At 39.4% G+C, this 13,191-nt stretch overlaps 2 protein-coding genes across 9 annotated transcripts in view; one reads left to right on the top strand and one right to left on the bottom strand.

The window, feature by feature from the left end:
* CASK (calcium/calmodulin dependent serine protein kinase) overlaps positions 1-13,191 on the top strand; it is a 315,472-nt gene that overhangs the window by 138,806 nt on the left and 163,475 nt on the right. The gene's annotated exons all lie outside the window — the stretch shown is intronic.
* On the bottom strand, positions 1,928-3,662 carry GPR34 (G protein-coupled receptor 34). Its single transcript, XM_061629322.1, has 2 exons — positions 2,632-3,662; positions 1,928-2,021 (listed from the first exon to the last, which is right to left on the bottom strand). Exons 1-2 carry the CDS (start codon positions 3,645-3,647, stop codon positions 1,928-1,930), a joined length of 1,110 nt encoding a protein of 369 aa, XP_061485306.1. The 5' UTR covers positions 3,648-3,662.

Here is a 13,191-nt window from a genome sequence, read left to right as displayed (position 1 = left end):
GTTATGACTGTCTTCGTAGACCTGTTAGTGTACAGAAGCTTGCTAGGTAGTGAATTTGGCAATGTATGTTGGAAACAGACTGATAAAAAACCATTAGTCATAATACGTGCAACCATCTTCTAAGTTTCCTTATTGCTAATGCTTACTGCTAATTGCAAAAACTAATGCTGGAGCAAGCGATCACCTACCAGTAGTGTGCTTCAGTTGAGGTCAAAAGGTCATATGCAGTACCTGACCCTTTCTAATTGGGAACATTTCAAAGGGATTTTAACCACTGCAGCAACTTAGAATGCCCAAACCCACTGTAATGTTTCTCATTTTTATTTTAATAGTATCAAAAAGTGCAGATCTTTTTAGAGTTCAACTATAAACAAGCTATGTGTAACATACGAATTACCAGCTAGGAGACAAATATTTATTAAGTGGAAGGTGTCTTTTGTTGTTTTGATATTTTTTTAGAGAGTTTTTTTTCTTTAGGATGATCCCGATGCAATGACTGACAGTGCTATTATACCTTTAATATAGTTGTGAGGAGTGAGTTCCAGCATATACAGCCTTTTCATTCTTGCATGGCATCCTGTACATGCCATTGCCCTTTTTAAAACGTCATTGTACAGAGGACGTCAACCCTGTCCTTCTTGGCATCCATGCTCTGCAACACGGAATGTCTTCCAATAATTTCTAATTCAATAGTGCTAGCAACAGGTTAGTAGCCATCATCAGGAAAATGCAATATAGAATTTGGGGCAATCAGATCTCTATTTCGACCAGTTCTGTTACAGTTGCAACTTTAATAGTAAAGAAATAGCAAGCATAGTTAGGATGAGTCTTCTGATTTCTTGTAGCCCTTAGTACACATGCAGTGTATTCTAAGCATATTTACTCAGTAGCAGTTGGCAAGAGGCAGCATTGCTCACCTGGCTTCCCAATAATGAGATTTGCTGACTATTATTGAGAGAGGGAAGGGTGAGGTGCAGGGTGCTCATTATGGTGTGGATACAGCAGCAGAGCCAATCCGATGCTGATGCACCCGTGCCAAGATCTCCATGCCTTGCTCCTCTCCCTCTTGGTAGCAGCAACACTTGATGTTGGGAAGCCAGGCAAGCAATGGCACTTTGACTGCTAGTGCATTACTCCCTAGTAAGTCTATTTAAGATTGCATTCTCAGTCAATTCTTCTTCATCACCACTGGCCCTCTGAAGAGAATAAGGGTGTTTATTAAATTGTTCGCATTATATGTCTTAGTGGAAATAGTTCAATCTGAGCTCCACAAATTCTGATATGTTTTCAATATTACTGAAAAAATAAAACTATCACTTATTCCTGCAAAGTAGGAACTTTGTTAATAACAAACCATATTGATTCAAGAAATCAACTTTTTTCAGAGTCATATAAAGTGGTTTTTATCATTTGTTCTTCCTGCTTTACATGATAATTTTTATTTTATACATATTTTATGTTAAAACAGAAAGAAAATATGTAATATTAAAATTGCATTTATGTTGTGTATTAGTTAACTAACTTGTTTACAAGTATACAGTATATAGAAAAAATAGTTGGAATACATTGGCACAAATAGTTTTTGTTAATGTAAATCTGTAGTATACAGTCCAGGTATAAAATGTTATTGAGAATGAATGCAAACACTATTACATACATTTGAGTAGAGGAGTATTTCCGTGTTTCTAATATACTCTATACCCCCACAAGCACTTTTCAAAATCCTTTCCACTTTATATACAGATGCAGTACTAGGGTAAAAACAATACTTTCTGGAAGCATCAATACCAGCAGTTACCTTTGGTGTAAAACATTTTAGTATATATTGAGAGGTTCTGTTAAGGATGCAATCCTATACCCACTCACTTGGGAATAAGCCTCATTGAACTCAATGGAACTTGCTTCTGAATAGATATGTATAGGGCTGTTAATTGTTAATCTTATTATGATACATTCTGGAATGCTGGCTGGGGTTTTCAGGGTTATCTTGAAAATAATGTCCTTGTTTAGTTTCTGAAGTAATAATAATAATAATAAAATTTTATTTGTGAGTCGCCTATCTATCCGAACTAACGGACACTCTAGGCGACGTACAATAGCATAATAAAATACAATATACAAATCAAAAAGCCACAATCATCAGTTAATCTAAAACCATCCTTCAATTAATACATCATAAAAACTAATCCACCCCAAAAATCCTGTAGGCCTGCCTGAATAGCCAGGTCTTTAAGGCTCAGCGAAAACCCATCAGGGAGGAGGCATGTCGGAGATCAAAAGGAAGGGAATTCCAGAGGGTGGGGACCACAATCGAGAATGCCCTCTCTCTGGTCCGCACCAGCCTAGCTGTTTTGACTGGTGGGACCGAGAGAAGGTCTTGTGTGGCTGATCTTGTCTGGCGGCATAATTGGTGATACTGGAGGCATTCCTTCAGATAAACTGGGCCGAAACCGTATAGGGTTTTAAAGGTCAACACCAACACCTTGAATTGGGCCCGGTAAACAACTGGTAACCAGTCTAGGTCTACCAACACCGGAGTGATATGATCCCGGCGACGGCTATGCTTGATCAAGCGTGCCGCCGCATTCTGTACCAGCTGCAATTTCTGGACCGTTTTCAAGGGTAACCCCACTCTCATTCATGCTAGAATCCACATGAAGTCTCTTACAAATCAGTTGAAGTACAGTTTTCCGGACGCTTCTGGACATTAAAAAGTACATAACTGGATCTAAACAACTGTTGAATGATGAGAAGACCAGCATAATCTCATTGCATTTGTGAATGATCTGTTTCCAGGAGCAGGAGGTATTGTGTAGTTGTAAAGTGATGTAAATAAATCGGAAAATATGATAAGGAGCAAAACATAATGTAAAAATTATGAGTACTATGAAAGAGTTCCGTGCAATGGCAGTATACCTTCTAGTATGAGGAAAACTTATTCTCTTCTTGGAAATTTTCAGAAGGTTGCTTGCAATTTTAATATATGACAGGATCAGTAGAATAAAAACAATCCAAAATATTATAACAAGAATATAATTAAAACCTGCTTCCATTTTTGCATTTTGTTTTTCTCTGTAATGAAAACACATTGCAGAATGTTTATCTTCCTTCCTGGTAGACTGAACAACCATCAGTATAAATCCTGTTATTGCAACAGTCCACAGTGTACAACATAAATATATGCTTTGTTTTGTGGTTGGCACTTTAGGTTGATGTACAGATCTGTTAATCTTTACATAACGGTCCAAACTGATCAGCCCTAGTAGTACTATGCTAACGTACATGTTCATATAAAATAAGTTTCCTACAATCTTGCAAACAGTCAAGCCCAACAGCCATGTGTTTTGGGTTATATGGTAGAGTATTCGGAAAGGGAGATAAAAGATCAGTAAGAGGTCTGCAATGGCAACATTAAGCAGATAAACCTGGATCGAGTTCTTCTTGCAGTGAGTGAACAGAAAAACATACAAGGCAGTAACATTGCCAACCAATCCAATGACAAAAATGACTGAATATAAAAATAGTAAAGCTAAAGATAGTGACTTCTCTATCATGACACAGTAAGTAGCATTGTGCATTTCTGAGAACATTTTTCCAGTTTCATTTTGATTGTTCCTGGAGACTCTTTCAGTAAGTGAAAAATTCATGAAGTTGGAAATGTTCATCTTCTCTGGGGTGCATTCAAGTCAAATTCTTAATAAACATTCACTGCAAAGATTATCCTTATATGTTCACTTATACTTTACTGATCTTGCCTGAAATAAAATGGAAGGTAGAGCAATGAGTACAATTGCATCTGTAATGAAATAGTTGCTTTGTTGTCAGATGTGTAGAACATGTTGACTAACTTTTCTTACAGATTAGAAGCTCATAAGCCTTATTTTGGTCATGCCTTTCGCCCAGAAACAATTTATGAACGTGTTTGCAGTTATAACTGTTCAGTTTATATTTTGCTCCATTTAATTCTTCTACTTTTTTTAAAAAGGGGAAAAACAGAAATTCCCACAAGATTTGGTATTAGGCCAGTACCCAAGTGCTTAGGCTATTGCATAGATAACATGTAATAATAAACAAATAGTGTATACAGTTTCATGTGCCATACTTTAAAAAAAAAAATAGTGGCTTCAAAAAATACAAAATGCAGCTTGCTATTAGTTGGGTAGCATCTTAAGGATTGTCTACTTAACAAATAATTATTTGGTATCCAAAATGGATAAAATATCTGGAGTACCTGTTTTAGAATAAATTGAGTGAGTGATACCCAATGTAGATCCATTGAAATCAGTATTATTATTATTATTATCTTTATTTATACCCCGACATTTTTCCAAAACTGGAACTCATGGCGGCTTCCAGATAAAAAATACATATAACTAAAAACATACAAAGTCTACATTAAAATAAGATTAAACTGTTTCCAATATTAAAACCATACACACATATAGCTTGTCCATTGATTTTAGTAGGTCTATTCTGAAAATGATTAACATTGGATGTCACCCAGTAAAAATTGATCTGGTTTATTAGTTAAATTTTAAGGAATCATTATCAATGGAAATATCTTGACCTTTTGTAGCTGAGTAAAATCTCCCTGATAAAATGAGTATCATTCCCAAATTATTGTTCCTGACCAATAATAATTACAGCATCAATTTTAAAATGACAGAAGGCCAAGAAGGTAATATGTAAGTCTTAATTTTTTAAAAAATGGCAGAATGATTTTCCATGTCTATCCTGCTATCCCCCTTTAGGATGCACGCCTTAATGTGGTGAGGGGGTTTGAGAGTGTTGAAGAAGCTGAGAACAATGCCATCAGGAGTCTAGACCATGAGGCTAGACTCCTGGCAGGGTCACCCAAGGCAGAATGGTCAAAGCTGAGACACCAGACTAATATGCATCCAAACTCAGAGGAAGGCAGTGGTAAACCACCTCTGAATACCTCTTACCACGAAACCCCTATGAACAGAATATCCAAAATGCAACACGAGATAGTGCTGGAAGATGAGACCCCCAGGTCAGAAGGCAGATCAGAACGTCAAAAAGAATAAAGTAATGACAACAGAGGATTTATGTAACTTTAAAGTTGACAATGAGGACATTGAAATTGTCAAGGATTATCAATACCTCGGCACAGTCATTAACCAAAATGGAGACAATAGTCAAGAAATCAGAAGAAGGCTAGGACTGGGGCGGGCAGTTATGAGAGAACTAGAAAAGGTCCTCAAATGCAAAGATGTATCACTGAACACTAAAGTCAGGATCATTTAGACTATGGTATTCCTGATCTCTATGTATGGATGTGAAAGCTGGAAAGTGAAATAAGTGGATAAGAGAAAAATCAACTCATTTGAAATGTGGTGTTGGAGGAGAGCTTTGCGCATACCATGGACTGCAAAAAAGACAAATATGTCGGTGTTAAAACAAATTAAACCAGAACTGTCACTAGAAGCTAAATTGATGGAACTGAGGTTATCCTACTTTGGACACATAATGAGAAGACAGGATTCACTAGAAAAGGCCATAACGCTGGGAAAAACAGAAGGGGATAGAAAAAGAGGAAGACCAAACAAGAGCTGGATTCATTCCATAAAGGAAGCCACAGATCTGAACAGGGTGGTTCATGACAGATGCTCTTGAAGGTCGCTGATTCATAGGGTTGCCGTAAGTCGTAATCGACTTGAAGGCACATAACAACAACATCCTGCTATACATCACAGTTGCAAGCTATACTAGCGTAGATATAGCAAGATGGTAATGTTGTGGCATTGTATAAATAGCAAGTGATTAAAATATTTGAGATCTTCCTTGGGCAAAAGAAAGTGAAAGAAGAGTCAACATGTGGGAGTTCCTAAAAAAGGAAATTCTAAAGGAACCAATTGCATACAATTCCAACCAGGAAAAAAGTTGGAAGACAGCGGCTTCACAATAAGCTTAGAGATGACCTTAAAATAAAAAATGACACATGAGGAAGTGAAAAGAAGGCCAGGCCACAAAGGAAAAGTACAGACGGGTAGCACAGAATTGGAGGGATGGTGTCAGGAAGGCTAAAGCTGAGAATGAGCTGAGGCTAGCAAGGAATGCTAAAAGCAACAAAAAAACTTTCTTCAGGTGCATGCATAAGAAGACAGAGAAAAGAAATGGCGATTCAGCTGCTCAGTGAGGATGGCAAAATAGATGACAAAGAAAAGTTAACAGTGCTCAATTCCTACTTTGACTCAGTCTTCTCCCAAAAGAAGGTCTATGACCCTCTTGGCAAATGTGAAGTTGAAGGGGCAGGATTACAACTTGAGATTGACAAACAAATGGTCAAGGAATACCTTTTTACTTTGAACAAGTTAAAATCTCCAGGGCCTGATGAACTGCATCCTGGAGTATTGAAGGAACTGGTTGAAGAACTCTCAGAAATGGATGACTGGAGGAGGGCTAATGTTGTCTCTATCTGCAAAAAGGGCAAACAGGAGGAACCTGGGAGCTAGAGACCATTCAGTCTGACAACAATCCCTGAGATAATTTCTAGAGCACATTATAAAGTGGTCAGTCTGTAAGAACTTTGAAAACAATGCAATAATTACTAGAAGCCAGCATAGTCTTATTTCATTTTTTGATCAGGTAATCTCGTTGGTAGTGAAGTAGTAGTTCCCCTCTATTCAGCATTGGATAGGCCTCATCTTGAGTACTGCTTCCAGTTCTGGACACCATGCTTTCAGAAGGAGGGCAACAAGGATGATCAGGGGAGTGGAAACAAAGCCCTATGAGGAGAGACTGAAAGAAGTGGGCATGTTTAGCCTTAAGAAGCACATACTACTTGAGGGTAGATATGATAGCATTCTTCAAGTACTTGAAAGGCTGTCACAGAGGAAGGCCAGGATCTCTTCTCGATCATCCCAGAATGCAGGACACGGAATAATGGGCTCAAGTTACAGGAAGCCAGGTAACTGAACATCAGGAAAAACTTCCTGTTAGACAATGGACCCAATTTCTTAGGGAGGTGGTGGGCTCTCCAACACTGGAGGCGTTCAAGAGGCAGCTGGACAGCCACCTGTTGGTATGCTTTATGTTGGATTCCTGAATTGACCAGGGGATTCGACTCGATGGCCTTATTGGACTTTCCAACTCCACTATTCTGTGCACCAATATTATAGTCAAATTAATCTTAACTCTGTGAAATACAGTTAAAAATACTAAAAGCCAGAAGATTTCACCTTGGAAGTCCTGCTCTGAAGAAATGTAAGAAACAGCCAATAGTTGAGAGCAATATCAAGTTATATGATTGACACAATTGGAATTGGTTGAAAAAAGGAAATAAGGTCCATTTCACTTTGGTTTTAATTTTTCTAGCTCACAATTAGTGCATAAGAAAATTCTTGAACCCAACAAAAATATGCTCTCAAGATGTACCAAATAATAATTATCATGATTTAAGCCAGGGTAGGTGAGTGGCACCTGTCATCCTCCAGATGTTGCTAGACTACACATCCCATAATCCCTTACCACCAGCTGTGGTGGCTGGGGCTGATGACAACCCGCAGCATCTGGAGGGCCTCAGGTTCCCCACCTGGTTTAGGCAAAGGCTTGTTTGAAACGGAACAAAGACCTTGTTAGGAAGTTGATAAATGACTTCTGGCAATACGGTTGGTCTGTGGCTGTAAGAATTTCATTATGCATTAATTTGAAAAAAGTTTCTGTGAAAATCTTTTTGCATGTTGGTACCTGATCCTATTAAGAACTGATATCCAAAACCATACTGAAGCAGAAATATGGTGGCTTTGACCTCATAAAAAGATATCAAACTTATTTAAAGGCAGTTTCAAAATGTGAAATCAAATTCTACTGTACTTAGTTTGTGTGCGTGATTTAGAATATGATCTAATTGTGGAACATGAAATCATGAACCTTGATTTAGAATTAAAACAAAAATGAAACGAAAACATGAACCTGGATTTAACATCAAAATTTTAGTAGTGTGTTTTAATATAACAACATATATATTTATACTGAAGGATGTGTGTGAGAAAAATAACCTCCGCTGAGGTCTGTGGGGTGTACTCCTCAATAGGTATGAATTAGATTGTGCTGCGGTTAAAATCCTATACACACTTGCCCAGGTGCAAGACCAATATAGGATTGTATTCAACTAACTTTTACTCAGAGAAGACCCATTGAAATTAATAGCCATTACTAACTTAGGTCCATTAATTTCAATGGTTCTGCTCTGAGTAAAAATTAGTTGAATACAACCCATAAATAGGTCTGCTTTCAAGTCAGCAAACATAGGACAAGACTTTAATACATACACACATACAGAGAGGAAAAAGTATTAAAATTGTGTATATTCGTAGTATGTCTAAAAGCCGTAAGCATCTCATAGCTTTTTGTGATTGAATTAGCATAAAACATTACTGCAACTTAATCTACACAAGAGGTAGGAGAATAGGCCTAGCCGCCCCTAATAATTGTTTCAGCTTCCTATTGTTTCAAGTATATGCTACTGTTCAGTAAAATTGCTTATCAATATTATTCAGATGACAGTCTTAACACTTTTGTCTTTTTTAAAAGAGGAAATACAGCTGTGAAAGGAAAGTAGTAGATGTTCTCGACAAAAGTGCTTTTCAACCTGTTAAGAATGTAAACTGTTTTTCTACTCTTAACGTACTAGCATAGTTGAACTTATTTTGTTTTTGCTATGAATGTAATAAAAGGAAATACTTTCTGGTTAGCGAGGGAGTATCTGCTACTGAATCATCCTTTTACCACTTGTGATGGAGGAAGGAAGGAGAGGAAGTGTGTCTTAGAAAGTTCTGCCTAGGTTTATTTTAAACTGGTAAGCATCAGTTGCATCATCTACAGCCTATACGAAGATTCACGGTGGGAGTGGCAGGTACATATACACACAAATTGAGATATAGTAGAGAATAAATATAATGAGTCAGGGGAATGCAAAAACGCATCCTAATAGCAGAGCTGCCACACCTGAAAATAATAAACACATTTCAAGAGAAATCCCAGTTAGCTTTAACCATGATTTTAAGTAGCTAATGAGGCACAGCTTAATCACGGTTAAGGCAGAAGAGGGGAAATCTTTCTTAAGGAAAGTATGTGATTCTGGAACCTACTTCTGAGGTCTGAATCATGATTAAGAGTAGGTCTCGTCTTGCCCATGGGAGACAATGACTTTTTCTGTGAAAGACAGTATTGCCAACAATCCTTTTCCAGGCATGAAATATGCTGTCAAATTTGATAATTCTCAATTCTTCAGTATTCCATTCCAGCTATTCTTCTGAAAGTTTTTGTTTTGTCTAAAGAAAGAGAATGTTAGGTCCATAATAGCATAGCCACCTCTGAAGTATTTTTGTTGATCTTTTTAAATATAACTTTAATTTTTTCCCCTAACTTTTTTGTGCTTCTTTAAAACTTGTCATTCCCCAAACTGCTGATACGTCCCTCTTGTGCATGATGTTTTGGCTACGTAAGGACTGGCACTTCGGAGAAATGAGGTTGCTGCTAGTGTGTGTATGTATGTGTGTTACAAATTTTGCTGCTGATATGTTAAATGTGAGGTTGATATTGACAGAGGAGGAGATGTACAAAACATGCACAGGTTTTGCTAACACTTTTTAGGTGTAAAACACCAAGGAAGTAGTACTGAATCAAGGAAGTTCAAAATGAGAAATTGTTGCAAAAATATAATTTAACAAGAAGGCATCAGACATATTTAGAGAGCTTTTCGTTATATTTGCTTTAAAAGATGGTACAAAGGAGTTCATGCAGAGAAACTTTTGCAGGAGTTACACAAAACTTGCAGCTTAAACCAGTGTTTTTCCTGTTCTAGTAAAATCTGCTTTTTCACCAATTGCTCCCCCACTTCATAGGCTTTGTTTGCCCAACATTGTAAGCCAAATTATGGCTTACTAGGACCTTGCAAATGTGTGGGCTCTTGGAGAATAGCTCCCAGCTGCTTTGTTCCTCCACAATGTTGTTTAAACAACCATAACACATCAATGTAAGCCAAGGTGTCATCCAATCCTGGGCTCATAGTGAAGCTCTCTCCTTGCAAACCATAAGCTATAGCCAAAACAAAGCTTATCTAAAAGAGATTTTAGATTATATCATGATATTGTGATTCAAACAACTAGAAAAAGCATAGCAGCTAACAGCATAGCTATGGTACACTTTTCTGAGAATGGATTCACAGAATTATTTTTCTACTTTGATTTAGTAGAAATCATATCCTGTACTTCAGGAATATGACCCTCCGTGGCACAGAGTGGTAAGCGGCGGTAATGCAGCCAAAGCTCTGCTCATGGCCGGAGTTCGATTACAACGAAAGGAGGAAGTCGAATCTCCGGTAAAAGGGGTCGAGGTCCACTCAGTGTTCCATCCATCCATCCGTGGTTGGTAAAATGAGTACCCGGCATATGCTGGGGGGTAAAGAAAGGCTGGGGACGGAACTGGCAATCCCACCCCATATATACGGTTTGCCTAGTAAACGTCGCAAGACATCACCCTAAGAGTCGGAAACGACTCTCACTACAAGTGTGGGGACACCTTTACCTTTACCTTACTTCAGGAAAGGTGATTTTAATAAACTCAGAACAATTATAAGTAAGGTTCCATGGCAAGCGGCCCTAATGAGAAAAGAAGTCCAAGATAGTTGGGAGTTTCTTTAAAAGGAAATACTAAAGGCACATATGCAAACAATTTCAACAAGAAAAAAAGCATGAAAGACAACAGAAGAAACCAGTGTGGCTTCAGAAAAAGTTAGAGATGACCTGAAAACAGAAAAAGGACACACATAGGAAGTGGAAGGAAGGGCAGGCGACAAAGGAAGAGTGCAGTCAGGTAGCATGGAATTGCAGGGATGGCGTCAGGAAGGCATGAGCTGAGGTTAATGAGATATGCCAAAAGCAACAAAGACGCTTTCTTCACATATGTGCATAGTAAAAGACAGAGAAAAGAAATGGTGGTACAGCTATTCTGTCAGGATGGCAAATGATAACAGATGCCAAAGAAAAGGCAGAAGTGCTCAATTTCTGCTTTGGCTCAGTCTTCTCCCAAAAGAGGGTCTTTGACCCTCCGGGAAACATGAAGGGGCAGGATTGCATCTTGAGATTGATAGACAAATTGTCCTGCCCAGAGTCCAAGACAGAGACGAGGTTCAGTTTAATTCTCATTTTGTTAGTGTGATGGTTACATCCAAAGCAGTGTGCTTCATAAACCTTTCTACTCTGACTCACTAGTTTCCCTTAGTCTACCTAATCAGTCTCTGCAGCATGTGGGGAGAGTTGATTCAGCACTAGAGCCTGGGTGGGTACCTGCTTAAGTAGGGAAGGTCTTTGCCCGTAAACAATGGCTCCTCTGAAGTTCCACCCTCTGAAAGTCCCTCTTCTCGCACGGAGTGAGGGGGGTGCGCCTCCGATGATCCATCCGACAGTGGGGCTTCGCTAGGTGATGGTGCGACCTCAGGCAACAGGAAGCTGGTTGGCGGGGAAGCGTTTGAAGTGCCAGGCAGGGATTCCTGCATGGGTGGGGTTGGTGTGCATGAAGGGTTGCTTCCCAATGGCTCAGGTGGGGAGCTCGCAGATGGGGTGGGACCTGCCTCAATGGGGGTGCTGGCTGAGGAAGTGTGGCCTGGCAGAGTCCTCTCCTCCTTCAACGCCCCCAGGTACCTTGTCCTCATCCGATTCTTCTCCCTGATCTAACTCCCCTTGTGTCTGGGCGCAACACACATGGTCAAGGAATATTAATTTGAACGAGTTCAAATATCTAGGGGCCCGATGAACTGCATCCTAGAGTAGTGGAGGAACTGGCTGAAAAACTCTCAGAACCACTGTCTACTATTTTTGAGAAATCATGGAGGATAGGTGAAGTGCTGCCTGACTGGAGGAGGGCTAATGTTATCCCTATCAGCAAAAAGGAGGAACCTGGGAACTACTGACCAGCCAGCCTGACATCAATCCCAAAATTCTAGAACAGATTATAAAGCAGCCAGTCTGTGAGCACCTTGAAAATGCAGTGATCACTAGAATCCAGCATGGATTTGTCAAGAACAAATCCTGCCAGAGTAATCTTACCTCATTTTTGATCAGGTAACCTCCCTGGCACGCTGTGGGAATGCTGTGGACATAATATATCTTGACTCCAGCAAAGCTTTTGACAAAGTGCCCCATGATAGTCTGATTAGCAAGCTAGCTGAATGTTGGCTGGATGGAACAACTATCAGGTGGATCCACAGTTGGCTCCAGAATTGTACTCAAAGAGTGCTTATCAGTGGTTCCTTCTCAGACTAGGGGAAGGTAACAAATGGGGTACCACAGAGCTTTGTCCTGGGCCCAGTGCTCTTCAACATTTTTATTAATGACTTGGATGAAGATGTGCAGGGAACTCTTGCAGATGATACACATTTGGGAGGGATAGCTAATACCTTGGAACACAGAAAGTTCAAAAGGATCTTGATAGGCTGGAGCATTGGGCTGAAGGCAACAGAATGAAATTTAACAGGGATAAGTGCAACGTTCTACACCTAGGAAAAAGAAACCAAGTGCATAGTTATAAGACAGGAGGTACTTGACTCAGCAATAGTACATGCGAGAAGGATCTTGGAATTGTTGATCACAAGCTGAATATGAGCCAACAGTGCTATGTGGCTGCAAAAAAGGCAAATGTTATTTTAGGCTGTATTAACAGAATTATAGTTCCAAATGGCATGAAGTACTAGTCGTCTTCTATTCGGCACTGGTTAGGCCTGATCTTAAGTACTGCATCCAGTTCTGGACACCACACTTTAAGAAGGATGTAGACAAATTAAAACAGGTTCATAGGTGGGCAGTGAGGATGATCAGGGGACTGGAAACAAAGCCCTATGAAAAGGACTGAAAGAACTGGGCATGTTTAGCTTTGAGAAGAGAAGACTGAGGGGAGATATGTTGGCACTCTTCAAGTACTTGAACGGTTGTCACACAGAGGAGGGCCAGGATCTCTTCTCAGTTGTCCAGAGTGCAGGACACAAGATAATGGGCTCAAGCTACAGGAAGCCAGATTTCAGCTGAACATCAGAGAAACTTCCTCACTGTTAGAACAGTATGACAATGGAAACAATTACTTAGGGAGGTAGTAGGCTCTCTAACACTGGAGGCATTCAAGAGGCAGCTGGGCGGGCACCTATTGGGCATGCTTTAATTTGGATTCCTGCGT

The sequence above is a fragment of the Rhineura floridana genome, chromosome 5, assembly GCF_030035675.1.
Source record: "Rhineura floridana isolate rRhiFlo1 chromosome 5, rRhiFlo1.hap2, whole genome shotgun sequence".
Classification (NCBI taxonomy): Eukaryota; Metazoa; Chordata; class Lepidosauria; order Squamata; family Rhineuridae; genus Rhineura; species Rhineura floridana.
The sequence above is the reverse complement of the archived record's forward strand: the minus strand, read 5'-3'. Positions and strand labels throughout refer to the sequence as shown.

Coding starts and splice junctions, on each gene's coding strand:
- GPR34 (XM_061629322.1), bottom strand. CDS start 3,647: ATGAATTTTTCACTTACTGAAAGAGTCTCCAGGAACAATCAAAATGAA. Junction 2,022..2,631: donor GATTCTAGCATGAATGAGAG/TGGGGTTACCCT, acceptor TATTATTATTAT/TACTTCAGAAACTAAACAAG.